This window comes from Lepus europaeus, chromosome 6, assembly GCF_033115175.1.
Source record: "Lepus europaeus isolate LE1 chromosome 6, mLepTim1.pri, whole genome shotgun sequence".
Lineage (NCBI taxonomy): Eukaryota > Metazoa > Chordata > Mammalia > Lagomorpha > Leporidae > Lepus > Lepus europaeus.
The window spans coordinates 18,291,009-18,312,103 of NC_084832.1; the positions used below are offsets into that span (position 1 = coordinate 18,291,009).

A 21,095-nucleotide genomic window follows, 5' to 3' on the forward strand; every position below is an offset into this window, starting at 1 on the left:
AATATCTCAATGCTTTATACAGAAATCTGTCTAATGAGCAAAGTGATAATGTCTGTGAAACTGTAAACTGTTGGAGTTGCAAAAGGGACATTTAGACAACCTCTCATTTCACAGATGAGGAAACAAAGACCTGATAACTCCAGACATCGCATCCTCTTTTCTGTTCTCATAGTTTTTTTTAATACTCTTCATTCAAAAAGAATTATCTGGAGAAAATTAAGTACCTGAAAGCTGTCCTGCTCTTCTGTAATGGGTTCAACCCTCTTTTGTAATAAGTATTAATTGACTGGATGGTTTCAATTGGAATTTAATAAGTCTTCCTTCTTAATATAGATTATATATGACAAACCAATCTTTTTCCAGATTAGGTTTAAAATTATTCCTAATATAGTTAAATATCTCATGAGCTCAGTTTCATCTTTGCTGATAGGATAGGAGGGAGATTATCTACATATCTGAAATTCAAGGGCAGAAACTGAATTATTTTTTTCCTCTTCCTTTAGGAATTTCCACAAACCTGCAGAGTTATGAACTGCTTGATTTTGGTTGAATGGTGAGTGAGGCTCTTTCCCATCTTTGATGAAGACTGTGATGATGGTGAATGCAATAAGCTTGGTTGAGATTTGAAGAACTAAGGACTCAGGTTTCTTATCAGTGAGTTGCTTGTAGTATGTTGTGGGCAACAGACCTCCCCGTATATGGCTGGTCCCCTCAGTGTTGAAGCATATTGGTCCTGTCTGGAAAGTACTTATTAAGGAAACAGTATGGCATGCTGGGAAATTCCTTGTCTTTGGCATCAGACAGGTCTGGGTTGCAGTCCCAGCTCTGCGACTTTGTTGTGTGACCTCCGGCTGCTTATTTAATCTCCCTGTGATTAACATTCTTTTCCCATAAAGAAAGGAAACAGTGCTTTTCAAGATTGCAGTAGGGCTAACAGAAGAGCAGAGACACTGCTTGTTCCCTCTACTTTACCCCTCATGCCGTATTTCTGGTAGAGTGTTTGTTGCATGAACACAGGAACACAGTAGGTGTTGGGCCAGTGGGAACATTGATGGTTGTCATTATTACGCAATGATAACTTGCTTGAAAGGGAACCAAGAAAAATTTTAATATGCTGTAGCCCCAGTCTTTGGCAAAGTATATATGTACATATATTGTACAGTATATAAAATCTAGAGGTTGAAGTGTGTGTTACAATGTTACCAGAATATTATAACTTCCTATGCAACTTGATATAGCCAATGTATTTTTTAAAAGGAATCTCAGTATATCTCACCCCTCACTGCTTCCCTGTTGGCTGAATAGAAGAAAAAGGATGTGACAATACTTGTAAAAACAGATCTGAGACGAGTGTGAAGATACAGGGTGAGAGCAGATCTTTTCATTAGTCTGTAAATCCTACTAATTCCTGATCTCTATTATTAGGTACAAAAAGATTAGCTGTTCCGTCCCTAGATAGGATGGCAGCGTTTGGGGAAAGGGATTTCATATCTGAAACTATGGTATGTTCATCTTCTGCTTTTAGATACAGAAGGGAGGAGAAAGAATTTTATCATCTTCACTATTAAAAGTTTAGGAAGATTGGGAGAAATGGATGATTGGGCTGGATTAGAGAAATATTTAATTAGAATTTTTCATGCTAGGAAGTAGTAGTAGCTCAGCCGTAAAGGGAATCGGGAAGAAAGAAATGGCGTGAGTCTTCCTGGCTCTATCCTTGTATCTTCTCAGGCAGGTTCCACCGAAGGCTACTGAACTTTGTCTTAATGCTTCATGGATGTAGCAAACGTTCGCTGGACGTGCCCATAATGTCTGTAGGCACTAAGATCACAATGGGTTTAGCAATTAGGATGGATTTGGGATTCAGACACTCTTCTAACCTTTACATCATCAGACCTTCCTAAGTCTTGTTTTTCTCACCTGCATAATAAGAGTCAAGTCTTACCTCATCATGAACCCTGTTATAAATATCACATAATATAAACCATGGAAAGCACTTAGTTCAGTCCCTTGCAATAAGCATTAAATGTATATGAGTTGGCAGTTATAAATATTGTTGCTTTCAAGAAACAGACTCTGAAAATAATTTTTTTTTGACAGGCAGAGTTGGACAGTGAGAGAGAGAGAGAGAGAGAGGTCTTCCTTTTTCCTCTGGAAATAAATACTATCTACTTTAATAAATGTGTTTTAACTGCTGTCTTCTAACTGGCTTAGTAAAATAAAAAATTTGTCAATCACATCCTAGAGTAAAAAGTCACTTTAATTTGTGAGCTTTACAACTCTCAGGATGTCTCTCCCCACCCTACCCCCTATTTCCCTGCACGTTATGAACTAGCTTCTGGCCACAGGAGCTCTCCTATTAGAAGCCAACACCATTTCTGGTTCTATAAATCCTCCAGTCTACATCTAGAAGTATGGAACTCCAAGTTTAACTAAGACTGTTCATCAACAGTGACTGAGGGTTCCTTTGGAAAAGGGTGTATCCAGCTACCCAGTTGTTAGCTAAAATGTTGATTTTAGACTCTAGTTCATGCGTGATTTCATGGATGTGGCTTACAGGGAAAGCGAAACCATGTATTTCTAAATTTAAAATTAACTTCCATTACTTTCATTAATTAAAGCTTGTCTTCATATCTACAGCACCAGAAAATTCTGTTGATGTTTCCTGCTCAATTTATCCAAATTCCAACCACCTTTGCCTTTCCACAGCATTGAAAGCTGACTGTGGTTCTTCCAGATCCTGCCCCCATCCCTCTCTCTGGAAGAACATGGCTGCCCTCCTTCTCGACTCTCTCCATACTTCTTCTTTTGGTCAAGTCGACAAGATTTTTGTTTGTTTCTAGTTCACTGGATATTTAAGATTATTTTCTGGCCCACATACTGAATCTCCTCATGTGAGTGTGTTATAGGTTATCTCTACTACCTACTACTATCTCTATTATTTGTACTATCTCTGCTCTTGATTTCACATTTCTTGCAAATCAATGTGTCATTTTAAAGCACAATCTTTATTAATAGCAATACTATTATAATATAGTTGGACAAATTTCATAAAAATGTCTTATCGAAATCTTGGTAATAAAATGGATTCATCTGACCTCTTGGACAATTTTTAGTAAAATACTTGATTTGAACTGTAGTTAAAAACAACATTTCCTATGTTTGAAAACTGCTGAGATTTAAGTGTTCTCACTACAGAAAAATGCTAAGGATGTGAGGTATAATGCACATTTGTTAGCTTGATTTAGTCATTCTATAATGTAAGCATATTTCAAAACATGTTGAATGCCATATTTATATATATTTTTCAATTTAAAAATAAATTTTAAATTTTTATTATATAAATGCATAGAGAAAGAGAGAGAGACAGAGAATCTCATCTACTAGTTTACTCTAAAAACCTACGATATCTGGGGCTGGCCCAGGCCAAAGACAAAACCCAGGGATTCATTCTGGGTCTCCCATGTGAGTGGTAGTGACTCAGCCACTTGAGCATCATCTGCTGCCTCCCAGCGTGTGCATTAACAAGAAGTTGGAATCAAGGGCAGAACAAAGATTCAAATTAAGGCATGCCAGAACAGGATGTGGGTTTCCCAAGTGGTTCTTTAACTGCTACACTGAATACTCAACTCACAATAAGTATTTTTTTTTCAAGTAGGTAACCTACTTTTTGAAATAAATTGATTTTTTAAAAGTTGTTTGGAGCCCACTCACTAGTACTTTCAGTAATTCAGCAAATTATTTGCCTACACTTTCTATGTGACACGTGATACACTAGCTTTTAAGTATACAGCAGTGATCCTGGTCCCACATGGGGTTTTACATTAGTGAAGGCAGGAGAAGACTGTTAGCAAGAACCAAACAAACTGTATTTCCAATCTGTAATAGATTACTATGATAGATTTTTGAGATAGTGAATCACAAGAGAGACCCACTCAAAGGGAGAGGAATGAGAGGCATTACAAGCAAAAGAAGCCACATGTACGCAAGGAATGGAGATAACTCACATAGCTACACAGTGAACAAAAGGACAGAGGGCAAGAAGGAAGGTACAGGTAGGCGGAGGTCAGTTAATGCAAGACCTTGCCAAAGTTAGAATTCCATTGTAAGTGAAAAAGGAGTCATGGAAAGGAGAAGCAGGGAAGTATCCTCTTGTTTATGTTTTTGGAAAACTTTGGTTGTTGGGTGAAGGAAAGATAAGAGGTTTCAAAAGTGGATGCCAGGACAACAATTAGGAACCTGTTAAATTTGTAAGAATTAAATTTTCTTAAATTCACATCATAATGGTGGAGTTAGAGACATGCCAGGGGATTCCAATACAATCCCATCAAGGTGGCATGTACCAATGCCATCTCACTAGTCCAAGTGATCAATTTCAGTTCACAATTGATCACACTGATAGGTCTAAGAGTCAAAGGGATCACACAAACAAGACTAGTGTCTGCTAATACTAACTGATAGAATAAAAAAGGGAGAGAACGATCCAACATGGGAAGTGGGATACACAGCAGACTCATAGAGGGCAGATGTCCTAAATAGCACTCTGGCCTCAGAATCAGCCCTTAAGGCATTTGGATATGGTTGAAGAACCCATGAGAGTATTTTAGGGATGGAAAGCCAAGACACTCTGGGGAAAAAAAAAAAGAAGACCTAAATGAAAAGATCTCTGCGAGTGAGATCCCAGTGGAAAGAACGAGGCCATCAAAGAAGGAGGTACCTTTCTCTGAAGGGAGGAGAGAACTTCCACTTTGACTATGACCCTGTCTGAATAAGATCGAAGTCAGTGAACTCAAAAGGCTTCCATAGCCTTGGCAACTCATGACTAGAGCCTAGGGAGGTTACTGATGCCATAAACAAGGGTGTCAAATTGTTAAGTCAACAACAGGAGTCACTGTGTACTTACTTCTCATGTGGGATCTGTCCTTAATGTGTTGTCCAATGTGAAGTAATGCTATAACTAGTACTGAAACAGCATTTTACACTTTGTGTTTCTGTGTGGGTGCAAACTGATGCAATCTTTACTTAATATATACTAAATTGATCTTCTGTATATAAAGAGAATTGAAAATGAATCTTGATGTGAATGGAATGGGAGAGGGAAAGGGAGATGGGAGGGGTGCTAGTGGGAGGGAAACTATGGGGGGGGGGAGCCATTGTAATCCATAAACTGTTCTTTGGAAATTTATATTTACTCAATAAAAAAAATTTTAAAAAGGAAGTTTCCTGTCAAAAGGAGCTTTTTTCTTTGTACCAAGTATTGTCTGACATGGCATTCAGTCTGTTAATTTACGTAACTGTTTAGCTGTTTAATATCTGGCTCTGCTATTAGAAAGTGCGTTTGATGAGGGTGGAACATGGTGTTCACTCCTCCATTGCCCATATCTAGAACCGTGTCTGCCACGTGGATTCTCCATACTTACTGCTGAATGAATGGATGGGAAAAGGTGGAGGAGAATGTGTATGAGCGCACAGCAACGGAAGCAGATGCCGCCTCCTGGGAAGTGTGATGTGCTCCATCCACTGATAGTTTGGTCCACATGTTTTTCGTGTCTTATTCTCCTGGGCCCTTTTGAACTTCAACAACCTCAGTGCCTAGTTACTCAAGCACTGCTGGGATATTTGGGCTCTCAAAACAACATGGACTGGTTTCTAGGTAGTAGATTTGAGAGGAAGAGATGACTGCTGTATTTCGCAGGAAAGAAAGAAAATGGCCTTTCATGGAAACCCCAAATGGGCTATTTCCCCAACAGGTGATGGTAATTGGGAGCATCTTCCTTTACAGAGGCTACCCTGAGCTCATTAAAACCCAGAAGTAGACCTAGGAAACTCTCAGCTCATCCATCTCCCAGAGAGAATGAAACACAGTACAGATTTTTCTTAACCCACTTCCTGCCAATTTACCCTGAAAAGCCAAAGTCTAGTTTGATTCATGCTCAGCCAAAGAGATCTACGGGGATTCCATGGCTCTCTTTCTGCCCTGCAATTTCTTCCTCTCCTTCTTGATTCTATTTGAAATTTCACAAAGGATTTAAAACATTGAACAAAGCTAATCATGCAACTCTTTGCCTGATATATTTTAGTGACAATGACTTTCAATTAAAATGCAATCACTCAGTCACTAGGTTTAAAGAACTGACATAGATTTGGTTTGTGTTACATGGCAGGAAGAACAGAGAGACATTGTACAGTCAGCAACATGGAGAAAATGTGGGTGATGCAAGACAAGCTGGAGACCCACTGAAAACTTCTCAGTTTTGCTTAAAGTGGGTCCTGTTTATCTTCACATGGGCAGAAACAAATAAAAACTGTGCACCTGGCATTTGTGTTCTGCAGCTGCAAACCCAAGAGCTCTGTCTCCAATGATTTATGAAAATGTGCTACTTTTTTCCTTGTAAGGTGTGCTTGACCTCATACAAAGGAACATTTTCCCCTGAAGATTCATTAATGAAGGTTACACCATAGTCTTAAAAGGGAGTCAGATGGGATGTTTAATTATTTACCATTGAACCCACAGAACATGTGCCTGGCCTGCATAGCTGAAGATATAATTTGAAATTACTAGAGAAAGAACTGAGTGAGAGTGTGCAAAAATTTCAAACATTTAAAAAGACTCTCCCCCCCCAATTGCCCACAAATGTGAGCGATTAGTCAACATACTTGAGTTCACTGAAACTCTTTGGCAGCCAATAATTTCTTCATGATTGAGTAGTTGTGAACTAAAAAATTGTTTTCCTTCTCAATGCCATTTTGTTCAACCTTTTTAATGAAGTAGCAAATTTGTGGCTCACAGGAAAAGCTCACTGGTAGCCTGTTAGAATTTATAATCTCAGCCAGCATATCTGCCTACATCATTTTAGGTTACTGTTCCTGTATTATGTAAGAGTAAATACATGAGTAATGCAAATACCTTTGCAGACACCTGAATGCTGTTTTCTTGCATGTTCATAATAGCTTCAGAAATCTTGACATCTATGGGGTCCATGACCGACTCGATGTTGAATGGCCCTTCCAGTCGCTCTGCCACCAAAAGCATTGCATCTGTGAACATGCAGGAACATAATTTATTTGAAAAGGGGCCCTCCAGGGTTTGAAGCTGTGTTTATACATTTTCAAAACATCTGGGTAGAAAAAAAACTGTTCCTTCAAAAATTGTATTTGCTTTTATATAGTCCAAAATGAACTGAATGATGAAATCTTAAAATTGTATTTTATTTCATTTGAAGATTTAAAATTATTTTGCATGTGTATAACCAGGCCTGAAAAACAAGAAAATTAGTCGCAATGCTGAGTTGAACACGTCTAACCAGTCCACGTGAAGGCAAAACAACATTCAGTCAAGAATCAATCGTGTTTGAAAAATGGGGTCAGACTTCTCTTCTTCTGGGGTCTGGAGAAAACAGACTGTTAAAGGAGAAGGGCTGATTTGTGAATTTGGATGTACAAATATCAATTCAAGCATATCTACCTATCAGAAGCGATTCTGGATTTCCCAATAAGAAGAGAGCTGTCCCTACTTTGTGCTGTTGCTGCACCTGGCATGACCTTCTGGGTTTGTACTTGGACATCCCCCATGGGCCAGGGATACTTCTCTTACTTGGTTTTCTGTATTCATAGCCTATTACCACACTCATCACTCTGTAAGCTCTCAAGATACGTCTCTGGTAGTATGTTGAGGTGAATCGAATTGAGTCTTGTTTGGGAAGTTGTAGTCTTCTGGAGAAGATAATAATAGTGATATGGAGGTAAGAGCTACAATTGGGAGGTAGGCTTTGACCTGTCGCTCACTCTGAACTCGTTAGACTGAAGGTTAGTGACGCATCTCAGAGGGACTAATGGCCAGGAATTTGATAACCCATTCTGCACTTTTTGTGATGATGAAAATGTGGCAGTTGAAATCTGAAATATATCTACCATGATTGAAGAACTGAATCAATTTACTTGTTTTTAATTAAATAAATAGCCACTTGAAGCCAGGAGCTATCATTGTAGACAGCATCATCTGGACTTTTAATTTGCAGACTTAAGAGATCTTAAACTTTTAAGTTACTAAAGCCCTTGGTAGGCAACCTTAAAATATCTCCTTTTTTTTAAAAAAAGGAACACATGCTGATTATCAAATGCTTACAAAAATACAAGAAAGAAAAATGAGAAAGAAAAATGTACCCATAATCCCGCTTGCCATGATAACATTATAAACTGTTTGGTATATGCCCTTTTCTCTGTGCATGAATATTTTAAGCATGCAGTGGAAATATACTGGACATATATCACATAATTTACTTTGTAAATGTAATATATTATTAATGTAAAATGCTGTTTATAGTTAGCTCTTTTACAGTATTAGTGTGAGGAAACCAAATTTTATTTTTATTATATAACCAGCCATGTTCAACCAAAGCCTCACATCAAAAAAATTTTAGGGTTATAGGGCACTACAACTTCTCACTGGTGAGGAGCTTTTTAAGATAGATGATTTTTATATGAAAAATACAGAATTATCTAGGAGGCAAAGACTCATGTGCTTACAGAGCACCAGGTTTCAAAAACAGCATCAGGTTTTACAACTGTCAGCTTTTTCAGTCCAATGCCATAACTAGGGCCTTGCTGTATTTCCTGCGGAATGACTCTGGGTCAGCCAGTGCTTCCAAGGTGGTTAACTAGGAGCACCGGGGAAGCCTGTCTGTCCACTCCATCCCTGCTTCAGTGTCCCATTTTATTCTCATGGATCCAAGTTCTGTGTGAAGTGTACGTATGAACAAGGGCTCACAAAGAAGCCCTAACAACAATATTTCTGATTTTTCCCTTAGATAATGCAGAGGTATCTGTGTATGTAGTGGCAGGATCTTCTAGTGAAAGTAGCCATTTCAGGGGACCTTAATGGCCTAAATATCTGGCAATGTGAAGAGTGCATGCACACTGGTGACTGTCTTTCAATAGTAAGGACAACTTTTCCTTTAAGGTTTTTGAGAGGGGCTAAATATTTCCTAAGAGCTGACATGTTTCCTTTTTTTCATGACATATATTTTGTGTGTTTATTAAAAAAAAATCTTTATTGGGGCCAGCATTGTGTTCTTTTTTTTTTTTTTTTTACTTTTTATTTTTGACAGGCAGAGTGGACAGTGAGAGAGAGACAGAGAGAAAGGTCTTCCTTTGCCGTTGGTTCACCCTCCAATGGCCACCGCGGTTGGTGCGCTGCGGCCAGCGCACCGCGCTGATCCGATGGCAGGAGCCAGGTACTTATCCTGGTCTCCCATGGGGTGCAGGGCCCAAGCACTTGGGCCATCCTCCACTGCACTCCTGGGCCATAGCAGAGAGCTGGCCTAGAAGAGGGGCAACCGGGACAGAATCTGGCGCCCCGACTGGGACTAGAACCCCATGTGCTGGTGCTGCAAGCTGGAGGATTAGCCTAGTGAGCCGCGGCGCCGGCCTAGCATTGTGTTCTAATGGGTTAAACCATGACCTGAGATGGCGGGATCCCATATGGGTGCTGGTTTGAGTCCAGCTGTTCCACTTCCAATCCAGCTCCCTGCTAATGTGCCTGGAAAAGAAGTAGAAGATGGCTCAATTGCTTGGGCCCCTGCCCCTATGTGGGAGACCCAGATGAAGCTCCTGGCTCCTGACTCAGCCTGGCCCAGCCCTAGGTGTTGCAGCCATTGTGGAGTGAACCAGCGGGTGGATGATATCCTTCCTTCCTTCCTTTCTCTCTCCCTCTCCCTCCCCCCTCCCCCTCCCCCTCTCTAACTCTGCCTTTCAAATAAATAAATAATAAAAAAATAACCTTTATCATAAGATTTTCTAGTTGGCTTAAGGATGAAGGTTAATTTTGATAAATAAGTTTCTCTAGACAGATGTATCCTGCTAAAAGAATCAAGAAATCCCTGTGTAGGGAAAAGAATTGCCACCATAGAATTATCCAGCAAATACAATGAAAAAAAAAAAAAGCCTGATAACTATGGGATATTTATTTATGTGTCTTATATAGATATATGCATGAATCATTGTGTGATACTGGTCTGTCCCAATTCATGTTTCCAGCATGAGTAGGTGGTGTTGATACAATAATAATGTGGATTCCTGCTGGGCCTGTGCAAAAAGGACAATTTTTGGATTGGACATAAGGACCTAACATAGAATCACAGATTGAAATTACAGGGGTCTAAAATCATGTCTGAGAAGGTTCTCTCACTTCGTATTTGAATTAAGATACTCTTTTCTCTAACAGAACTTCCTTTATATAGGTAAGGCAAGAAGCTATTGGATTTTGCATCATAAACTTGGGAAATTTCTCTTTGGCAATTTCTTTGTTTCTATTCCATGTTCCTCTCCAACCATAGCACTATGTTTGTAGATTCCTGGGCCTGCAAACTGATCTGTCCTAACCATAACAGTATTCTCAAGGTGACCTTGTCCCAAGCAGTTGCCTCCTTGGCTTTGCAAAAATGTGATCCCATTGAATGGCCTGCACTGTTAAACATGGAACCACATGTCCACACCTGTTCAATCTACTTGACCCTACATTGCCATTATTTATATCAGTTCGTTAACTTTACACAAACTAACTCAAGGTGATAAATCTTTGATGTAACTACATATCTATTTTTCTTTTAATTTATACCACTGGTCTGTCTATTATTTGATTTAGGCTAGTATTAGCAAAAATTTACAATTTAAATAAAACCATCTTATTAAATAAAATTTGGTCCTCCTTTGAAGATGCAAAAGCTGATATGAATTTATTTAAAACTTCAGGATCAGCAAGAGAAGTAATATGCACATAATTAACAATATTGTGTACTTAAGAATTTGTTGAGGGTAGATCTCCTGTTTTTTATCATTATGATCAGAATAAAAAGACTAATGACTACCGTTCTGACTAACTTCAGAAGTTATTCATTGAAACACCTATTGCAAACCATAAAATAGTATGAATGCATACAAAAAACTTATGTTTTTTTTTTTTTACCAGAAAATGCATTAATTACTCAGATTCCTGGAAAAGCTCTGGTAATATTGTCTGTGAAATATCTGGGTAAAATGACCTGTATATACTGATTATAGTGATACACAGGCTTTTGGTACAAATTTGAATAAGGCTGACAGAGGAGCACACATAGTAGTTTTATTCACTTCTGTTTTCCCTACTTCAAGGTAATTTGTGAAAATGAGATAGGTTTTTCTTGTACTTTATCAGCTATCAAGTAAATCTCATATAGATGTCTATATGTAGACACAAAGTTTTCCATCTGTACAATATAACCCTCTCTCCTCCTAGTTCCCTTTGTGTTCTAAATATTCATGATGTGAAAGGGAAAGTAGCTTTTCAGAAAACTGCAGTATTTTGCATTTCTACTGGATAGGGCCACACTTGAGCAGCCGCCATTTGGAATCTAGATCAACCCCACGATGAGGTGAGAAGATCGGTTTCCAGCCCTGGGATTCAGAGCAAATGGAAGCTCCACACCTAGAGCATGTGGGCCCTTCAGCAGCCAAGCGCATCCCTACCTGACTGCTTTGCTTCCTCCCTCACTGGCAAGGCTCTCATCAGTTGAGCTCCCTGAGCCTGAGAGCAACCCTCCGTCTTCCTTGGGGCTGGGGGAAGGCATGCCTGTGAACACCTCAGTCTCTCTCCATCCCACAGTGAAGAAAACACAAAGTAATTCTGTGACATCCAGGCGGGGGTGGGTAAGTGCCTCTGAAACTAATTAAATCACAAGATGGCTGTAACTTAACTCCAGAGACTGCCATCCCGTGCTATCTTAATTATCTCTGTGCCATTTATATTTTGAAATCTTTGGAACCCTATTTTTAACTCTGCTCTCAGAGCTGTTATCTCTTGGAGGACAGTTATAGCATGACAGCTAATGAACAGCTCATCCTTTCTGCATGTATCTCCTCTGTTGCCCAAGTTCAGTTTCTCTTTAAACAAGACTATTGCCTTGCTCAAGGAGTTATCTGTATAGTTATTTGTAAGGGTACTTTAAGAAGTTGATGGGAGGTTGGGTGCTTGGCATAGGGTGCCTGCATGTCCTATTGAAGTACCTGGGTTGGAATACCAGCTCTGCTTCCTATTAGTGCACACCGTGGGGGCAGCAGGTGATGGCTCAAGTACTGGGATCCCTGCCATCCATTTGGGAGACCCAGATGAGTTCCGAGTTCCTGGCTTTGTCCTCTCCCATCCTGGGTAGTGAATTGGCAGATGAGAAATCTTTGTCTCTCAGTCTTTCAAGTAAAATTAAAAAAGAAAGTTTGTGGAACAATGGAATTAAATGATTATTTTGGCACAAAATTTTTGTAATTCATGCATAAGAGGGATCTTCAGAAAGCTTGGGGAAAATGCATAGTATATAAAAACTATGCATCGATTTAAAAAGTTTACACCACAATGAGCTTATCTTTTAATTCCATTTTCCATGAGTTTTTGATGTTCCCTCATGTCATTTTGTTTCTGAATGGGGACTAAAATGTAGATGAATTAAAATAGATTAATATCTGAGCATGGGGTACTGATGCACAGAGAGTCACTGACTGTATTCACACAAGGTGATGGAGATTATGTTAGATCTCCACTAGAGGTGCCCATCCAAAGCTCAGAAGCCAGGGTGCAGGTAATGCTACACCTCTGGGCAAAGGAATTTTTCTCATGTAAGTGTGAATTGTCTGGTTCAGACTGAGGGCCATCGAGCCAGGCACCTTCAAGATTTCATTCTAAATCCCTCCATCAAAGGCTTGGAGATAATGTGTGAGTCATTTTAATTCACAAAATAAATCTCATTTTCTTCGTCTATCAAATGGAAATGATGGTAATATCTACCTAATAGTTGTGGTATGAGTAGTGATATGAGATAATGCTTTCAACAGTTATTAGCATAATGTCTGGCACCTAGTTAGCTCTCAATAAAGTTTAGCTTCTATAAATTACCACCTGCAGGAAGTGTAAGTGAAAAAGAGACCAATTTGCATGATATTTTGCCTGATATTCTGGTGGGAGTGTTGACAGCAATTGATCTGAGCAGGAAATGAGTGAAAGGCACATGGATGATTTTAAGATGTATACCTGGTGCTCTTTTGTATGTTTGGTTAATGTTTGAGTAATAACTTCCTTTTGATGGATTGGCTCATTACTAAGAGATATGAAACTGCATTATTTTGTCACCGTGTATTCCTTTGCCAATGAAAGGTACTGTAAAATCATTGACACACTTCCCACTAACAGGTGGGGTTTAAGACCTTTAAATCTCAGTGGGTTCAGTGATGACTGTGGCTAATAACATGGTGAAAGTGACACTCTGCGGGTCTCCAGAGCTAGCACGGCTTCCTTCTTATGTCCTTTTCAAGATTCTTCTGAGATCGCTAGGCTGGAGAGGTCACCTGGAGGAAATCTAGTCAACCAGGGGCCCAGATTTCCAACCACTCTACCAACCTTGCCAGGCATTTCAATGATGCAACCTTGACCTTTCAGACCAGCCATTTGTTAGTGGACCTGCCACCTGATGATCCCAATCAACACCACATACAGCCAAAGGATCACCCATTGAGCCTTGCTAATTCACATAATTCTAATGTATAATAATATGGCTGCTTTTCTAAGCTGCTAAATTTGGATATAGTTTATGATGTAGGAAGAGAAAATTCGAGCAGCCAAAGAACAGTAATTACAAAATACTCAGATAACCTCCCCCTCTTTGCTTGACAATGCCCCCAATTCAGGTCAATTAATATTGAATAAATGTACATGGTATCTGTATCCCTATTAAAAACATTCTAATTATAAAGAAAAAAATGTGGCCCTCGAGGGAACATTCAGAATCTTGCTGTAAGGCCCCAGCATGTTAGGGTAGCCAGTGCACACCAGCAAGCCTCCCTGGGATTATCAGTTTGAGAGAGATGTAGAGTAGGTTGGCCAGATGGAAATGATTCTGCTTTTTTTCTCTAAGTGTTGACTTGGCAAAGCATAAAGCTTCCAACTGGGAGCGAGATGCTGTCTGTGATCACTGGATGGCACTGGGGTGATGCTGGGATTCTTGAGAGTTTTTCCTCCTTTAGGACATAAACATCAGGTGTGGCTCCATGGGATCAGAACAAATGTGCTCACTTTCTTTCCCAGAAAAGATAATACACAATTAGATACAGCTTGGCAGAATGCCATTGACTTTCACCCGGAAGATAATGGTTTTCAAAATGTTTCAGAGGATGCAAGGAGAGAAAGTTCTTCTTATAAAATGTGATGCTACTCAGCTTTTCCTAAGTAATTTTAGGGTAGAAGTAACCTTGAAGATTCAACTCAAACTCAACCTAAAAGCTATTTGTCAGGTGCCAGGGAGGCCACTAGATGTCTTTGTCACTGTAGAGGGCACAGCAGCTGTCCACGGTGCTGCCTTCATGGGGTTTAGAATTGTGAAGTGACAAGGTGAAGTGCATGAAAATTTAAAAAAAAAAAAAAATCCTGTCCTCCTTTTGAAGAATTAGGATGATACCTTGTTATTGCAGAGTTCTCATTAAATTATCTAGATTTGTCCTTAACAGTCTTTGCTCTTTGAAAAATAAAACTTATATAAGTACAATCAGCTTTACTGTTTTATCACATTCCCATGGCCCCTAGCTTGTTCTTTTATTTATATGCAGTGCTCACCCAGTCCTACATCTGCAGCACCATGTTTTAACTTAACCATGGTGTTTTCCCCAGGGAGAAGCATATGAGGAATTAAAAAAAAAAGCAAACAAGCAATTTTAAAAACACTCTGATAAGTTCATTCATTGGTACCCCAGTTATTCATTAAAAGAAAAAAAATGGCTTCAGTGTTTACACACAGGCTGCTGAATGCCCTCACATGGGAGTAATTAGGGCTCTGCTTTCTCCTGCGGTTTGCTGGCGAGGGGCTCACTGAGTATACAGTCCCTTGCTTTCACCCAGATCAGTTCATTAACATGCCCAAGTGAGATCCTGGGCAGGAGTGAGCTTCAGGAGGAGTTTGGAGAGAGCACAGCTCCTGGGGACTGAGGAGTGCACCCTCCAGGCAGCCAGGCGGGCGCTGAGCAATGGGAAGAGAGGGCAGACTTGAGACACAGAATTTGAACTTAGCTATGTAGAAGCTCTATGACCCTTTTGGAATTAAAAAAGATCATTTCAGATTTTAAAAAAAGTCTAACTTTGCTGATCTCTAATCTCTTCTCTGACGTTGCCAGCAGAGATGCCTTTTAAAAATTGCAAATTTGATTAGGTCACTGGTCTGCTCTAAAGGCTTAAAGAGGAAACCTCTTAGTGTGGCGTGGTCTCTGCCTTCTTTACAGCCTTGCCTCTACCCTCTAAATAGGGACTCTGCCCTTAGAGCATCATTAGAATTATTTGAACGACATTGACATTGCCACTGAGCTCTCAATGCATCTCAATGGCAAATTATTTTAACCACAGCCAGGTTGCCATTCTACCTGCTCAAGAACCTCCAATGTCCAAGTTTAAAAAGAGAGAATCAGATAGCACTCCTGACTTCTAATTCATTTTTCACTACCCACCACACCCTAGGGTTTCCTGCTATTATAAACAGCACCGCAACAAATACCTTGTACATAATTCATTTAACACACGTGCAAATAACTCTGCTGGATAAAGTCTTAGAAGGGAGTAAACTGCTGGGTCAAAGATACAGGCATTTCAAAATTTTGATGGTTATTGTCGACATTCTCTCCATAAAAGCTGTAACTGTTTATATTCCTACTAGCAATACATGACAGTGTCTGGCTCTCAAAGACTCGAACTTTTAGATGTTAAGATCAAACATTTGGATCTTTGCCAGTCTGATAGGGTAAGAAACTGGCATCTCAGTGTGGTTCTAATTTGAATTTCCCTCATTATCCGTAAGGTTGGATTCCTTAAGAGGTTTCAAAGTCATTTATTTTTTGCTTCTTTGTCTCTTCGTGTTCTTTGTCTACTTATTTTTCTGTTGGGTGATTGATTTTGTCATTCTAATATAAAGAATTTTCTTTTCAAAAAATTAAGAAAACCAGTTCTTTTGTGACATAAATGACCACCCCCCCAACTCCCAGTTGCCCTAGTTGCTGTTTATTTTTTTTTAACTTCTTTTTACTGTGAGTTTTGCTATGCAGAACTTTAAAGTTTTTTGCAGTCAGTTTTACCAATCATTTGCTGAGATGTTTGGTCTATGTCATACACAGGCATTCTTTCCACACCCCAACAAGCTAAGCCATTACCGTTGATGTTTCCACTGCCTGGCCTCCTTGCTGTTCCTAGAATAGCAGGCAGATACTCCCCTGCCCCAGAGCCCTTGCACTTGCTCCTTCTACTTACTGTAATGTGCTCCTCAGAGATGTCGGCACTACTCACTCTCCTACCCAAATACCACCTCTCAGGGCATTCTCCGCCTCGCAGACTCCCAGACACAAGGGGATTGTCCCACGGCCTCACTTTCCATTGTGTTTAGACTTGCTGACTTATTAGATGTCTTTGGGGTCACTGTCCCACTTTTTCCTGCTTTTAAGCAATTTTCAAGGGGACCGTGATTGCATCTCTGTTTGGTCCTCTCCTGTAGCCCCACCTCTTAGGATAACACAGTTGGTCCTGTGAATCCATGGATCACACATCCACAGATTTAGTCAGCCTTGGATAGGAAATAGATATATGTATTTAAAAACTGCACCTTACTGAACATGCATAGACTTTTTTTTCTTGCATTATTCCCTAAACAATACCTTATAGCAACCATTGATGTGACATTTGAATTACATTTGATACTGTGAGTACTGTAGAGATGATATAAAGTACGTGGGAGGATGTACATAACTATATGCAAGAACAACGTTTCATGTAAGGGGTTTGAGCTTCCTCAGATTTTATCAAAGGGCGGGGGTCCTAGAACCCCTGTGAATATCCAGAACCAATGTACTTGGATCCCTGGAAGTGTGCAATGAACATTTGTTAAATGAAGGATTCTAACACTGTTTTAAGACATTCCTATATTTTCTTTTAGTAATTTAATAGAAACTGGCTTGCTTCCCTCCCCTCTGTTCTGAGACTCCCCCGCCCCCTGCCTCAGCCCCTGGCAGGCATATGATCTCAAATGCCTGCACAGCTTTATTAGCGTTGTCTGCAGGAGAAATGGCCCCTCCGTGGCTTTGGATGTGTTGTAACATAGATGAAGAGGTTCTGTGGGAATTTAGAATCTTATTGTACTTTTTTTATTAGGTGGAAATAACTTTTTAGTTCTTTTATCTGGAAATTGAAAAATGTGGCTGATTTTGTTGCCATTAGAGGTTATTTCTAGGTTAACTTAAATAAATATAATAGAGCCGGTATTTTTGGCTTTACCAAACATGGTACTTCTTGCTATGTTTCCGGCCTCCAATTTGCCACATCTCTGAGATGAATGTAATTTTTGCATCTTTCTTGTAATTTGTCCACATTCAGTAAACATAAAATAGGTAATTGTCTTTTTCTTATTCTGCCAATCTTGCATAGTATTTAGATCCATAAAAATACTTTTAAAAAAGATCAAACCATGACAGGAGTCAGAATTAGCTAAAGAGATCATAGTGCCCCAAAGCCAGGTAAACAGTAGAAAATGGAAGTGAACCAATTAAATGCAACTTAAAACAGTGCCCAGATATCAGATTCAAAAATAAAACAAGGACAGCCACCCAGAATAATTACAGTAACTAAAGAGCTAAAGCCAAATAAAGGAGAATTTAATGAAAATAACTGTTTACTTTGAAACCAAATTCAGGAAGAGGAGGAGAGAACAAATATACAAGCTAATTTAATTCTGAAGCCAGTGCAAACAAAGAGGCTCATTTTGCTTCAACACCACAGAAGGAAATGCAAATTGTGGGGGGAAATAATTCGCTAGTAGTCCTGGCACAATGCAGAAATTAGACTCTACAGGACCCATTTTCAGACAGCTTCTTCTGAGTGGAATGAGGCATTGTATTTCATAAAAGTATAATATATTCATGTAAACATAGTCTCATTGCTTTATTATATTTTTGAGATGTTTAGTTATATCGCAAGCCAGAAACAGTAGGTCTTGTAAACACAAATGTGATGGACATCAAAGTGTATATCACCAACTGTAACTCTTTAAATTTTTATTGCTGATTTTTCATATGAATGAGTTTTTATGTCATTTGTAGCTTGGGACATGCAAATAATTTGCATCAACCCATCAGTCACTTCCTTGATGATGAGTCACAGAATTTGAGGGTAAAGGTTTGATAAAGATCTTCCTGAGAGAAGAACAAGAACTACCCATGTCTTTATGTCCTTTCTGACTAACACAGGGTTTTGGTATGGAACTGGATTACTTTGGAGCAACTGATTGGTTTCATGGTTTACGAAATCAGAGCCCAAAGAAAAGCAACTCCTTGGATGGTAACAGCAATCCCTGGTACCAGTGCCTGTCTCCTCTCTCACTCTACCCAGAATTCTGAGCACCAAGATTGCTCAGAGAGCGTCAGTGTGCTTATCCAGGAATTAATTTACTTACTAAATTCTGGGTGTGACACTACTTGTAAAGATACTGAAGGGCAAAGCATAGATGATAAAGATGACGCCTTAGTGAACTATAAAGATTTTTCTCATTCTTTCTTTGCTGCAGTTAAACTTCTCTTTAGCCTCCCTGTTCTTTCAGTGTGGGCAACGTGATCCTGAGTGTTTCTTCACAAAACTATAGAAGCACTTGTATAGCTCCCTATTCTTTATTGTTTGCACCTTCTGCTGGAGCTACCTGAATCCCTGGTGGTTAAGATGGCCATCCCTACCTCGACCTCCCTGAGAGGCGCCACGGAGGGAGGCAATGACCATGAGTTGTGCAGCTGGCCTCGAGGCCAGTGCCACCAGTCACAGGCTCTAGCCCCTTCTGCAGCTTAACCTTTGTGAGCCTTGGTGTCTTTCACTCTTAGCATGGGGCCTCCGCCTGCATCAATGAGGATTAAACGCAACGCCAGGCAGGTAGCACAAAAATGCTTATTATTGCGTTGTGACTATTATATCTTTATAGACAGGAGAATTCCCTTCATTTCCTGAGTTAATATTGAATGTTTGATCTCATCATCTTTCATGAAGCCGCAAAATGTGACCGAAAAATGACAGCTTCCAGGCCTACCCCTTGACCTCACAGAGGACACTGAGTCCTAGGGAATTCAGGGGTGGCAGGACCTGCAGTGATGTTGCCCAATTTTGTCTTTCAGCCTTCTGTATTTTAACTCTGCCATTGGGTCTCCTTCTCCATAACCTGTCAATCTATCATTAAGAAACAGGGCCAGTTACAGCGTTTCAAAGTGTCATTGAACTACAAAACTCTAAACTTTTTGCTAGCATATCGCAGTTAAACAATTCTTCTATTTCTCCCTCCTTTGCCCTAAAAGTTAATAAAGTAAATCACCCCAGAGACCATTTGTTCCTGTAGTACAAGGTTTGCAACCTACATGGAATGAATCACAAACCTCTCCCAGAACCAATAAAAAATAAATAAATGAAAAGTCAGGTGTGTTGTCAGAATTCCCTGCTGGGTCCAAACAGAGTGATTAGTGAGCAATTCAGTAAGCAATGGGAGCCCTTTTCTCCTCCTTGTGTGTGTACTGGTGTTATTAAAAATATATATTTTTTTATTATTTTGTTGCTCAGTGCCATGTGAACCAAAAGGAAAATGAAAAAAAGGGCAGTGTGTCCTGTATCATGGGTCACCAGACCCAGAGAAAAAAAGCCGAGTTGTTTAAAAAAGGAAAAAACTCATTTTAGGAGGTGGTGACTTCATTCTCTCTCATCTCTGATTTGCCCTGTGCAATGGCAAGATGACTTCTGCTACTTCCTTTGGCTCTACATCTGGTTTAAAGCTATCCTCAAAATTCTTCATGCTGAAGATAAAGATCATTTCCCAGGAAAGAGAAGGGGGTGTGGGTGGAGAGAGGGGGATGAGGAAGAGAGGGAGAGAGAGAACAGCTTTAGGGCGTAGAGATTCACTTTATTGTCACAACACTAATGAGGAGTAGGAACTACTATTATCTCCCTTATGGTTGTGGAGACTAAGACCCTAGAGGTGAACTATTTACTCAGTTTTTTTTTTTTTTTTTAAGATTTATTTGTTTATTTGAGAGGCAGAGTTACAGACAGAGAGGGAGAGAGAGAGAGGTTTTCCATTCACTGGTTCACTGGTAGGGGAGGTCCTGTTTAGGGTAGACAAGAACTGACACCATTGAATTGCCTGGACTCCTCCTCCTAACCCAGGAGATCTGCTTGCGTCTTAGGTAGATGGGTATGAGTTTGCGTGTGTATTTAACAAGGGTGAGGCAGGGGAGACACTGCTTCTGGACATTAAAATTGCACTTCTCTGGCCTTACTCCTTTGTGAAGTTGCATTAAATACACAGAAGGTCCCTGGACACTTCAGCCAGCAGTCCTTGTATTGCAAGCTCTGGGCCCACCTTTTCTCTATCTGACTCTTCCCTCTGTGTTGAGAGCACTAAAAAGGTACATGAGGAAAGTATTACAAAAATGCAGTGGGATCTTCTGGTCTTAGAAGATGCGTATGCTCGGGGAAGGAATATTTGACACCATAAAATGAAAGGTAACTTCATTCATTTTTCAAAAAGATGTAACTACTTTCTTAATGGATTTCTTTATATCTTCGAATGTTTTCAATATGTTTATTGTACAAAGTTTGGAAAATACAGACAAAAGAGAAAGAGGGCAATAAAACATCATCTAAACTCTACCAGACAGATAACCACAGACAGTATTTTGTACTTCTAGGTGTTTATTCTAATATGTATAATATTAGGGCCAGGCTAGTGTTTACTTTTTTTCCAATTCAACACCATATGAGCAGATACTTTCTTATTGTTTATGAAAACCGTTTTAGTGACTCTGATATTTCTTGTCTTCAATGTACTATGATTTGTACTGCCTTTGTCATGTTGGCTTTATTCATACCAGATTTTGCACTGCTATGAAAGTTACTTGCTATCTCTGAGTTGTCCCTAATTCAGGTTATCTACTTAAGAGAGATTTCTGTAAACTGACAGTTATTCATTTAAGAGCTAAGTATAGTAAACACAGACTTTTATTAATAAACATTAAAAATTCCAATATTT

At 39.5% G+C, this 21,095-nt stretch overlaps 1 protein-coding gene across 1 annotated transcript in view; it reads right to left on the reverse strand.

Moving 5' to 3' along the window:
• The window catches only part of GPC6 (glypican 6), a 1,223,803-nt gene that overhangs the window by 122,418 nt on the left and 1,080,290 nt on the right, over positions 1-21,095 (reverse strand). The window contains exon 5 of the mRNA XM_062194034.1: positions 6,905-7,035. Coding sequence (XP_062050018.1) covers positions 6,905-7,035 — 131 coding nt within the window. The remainder of the gene's footprint in view (positions 1-6,904; positions 7,036-21,095) is intronic.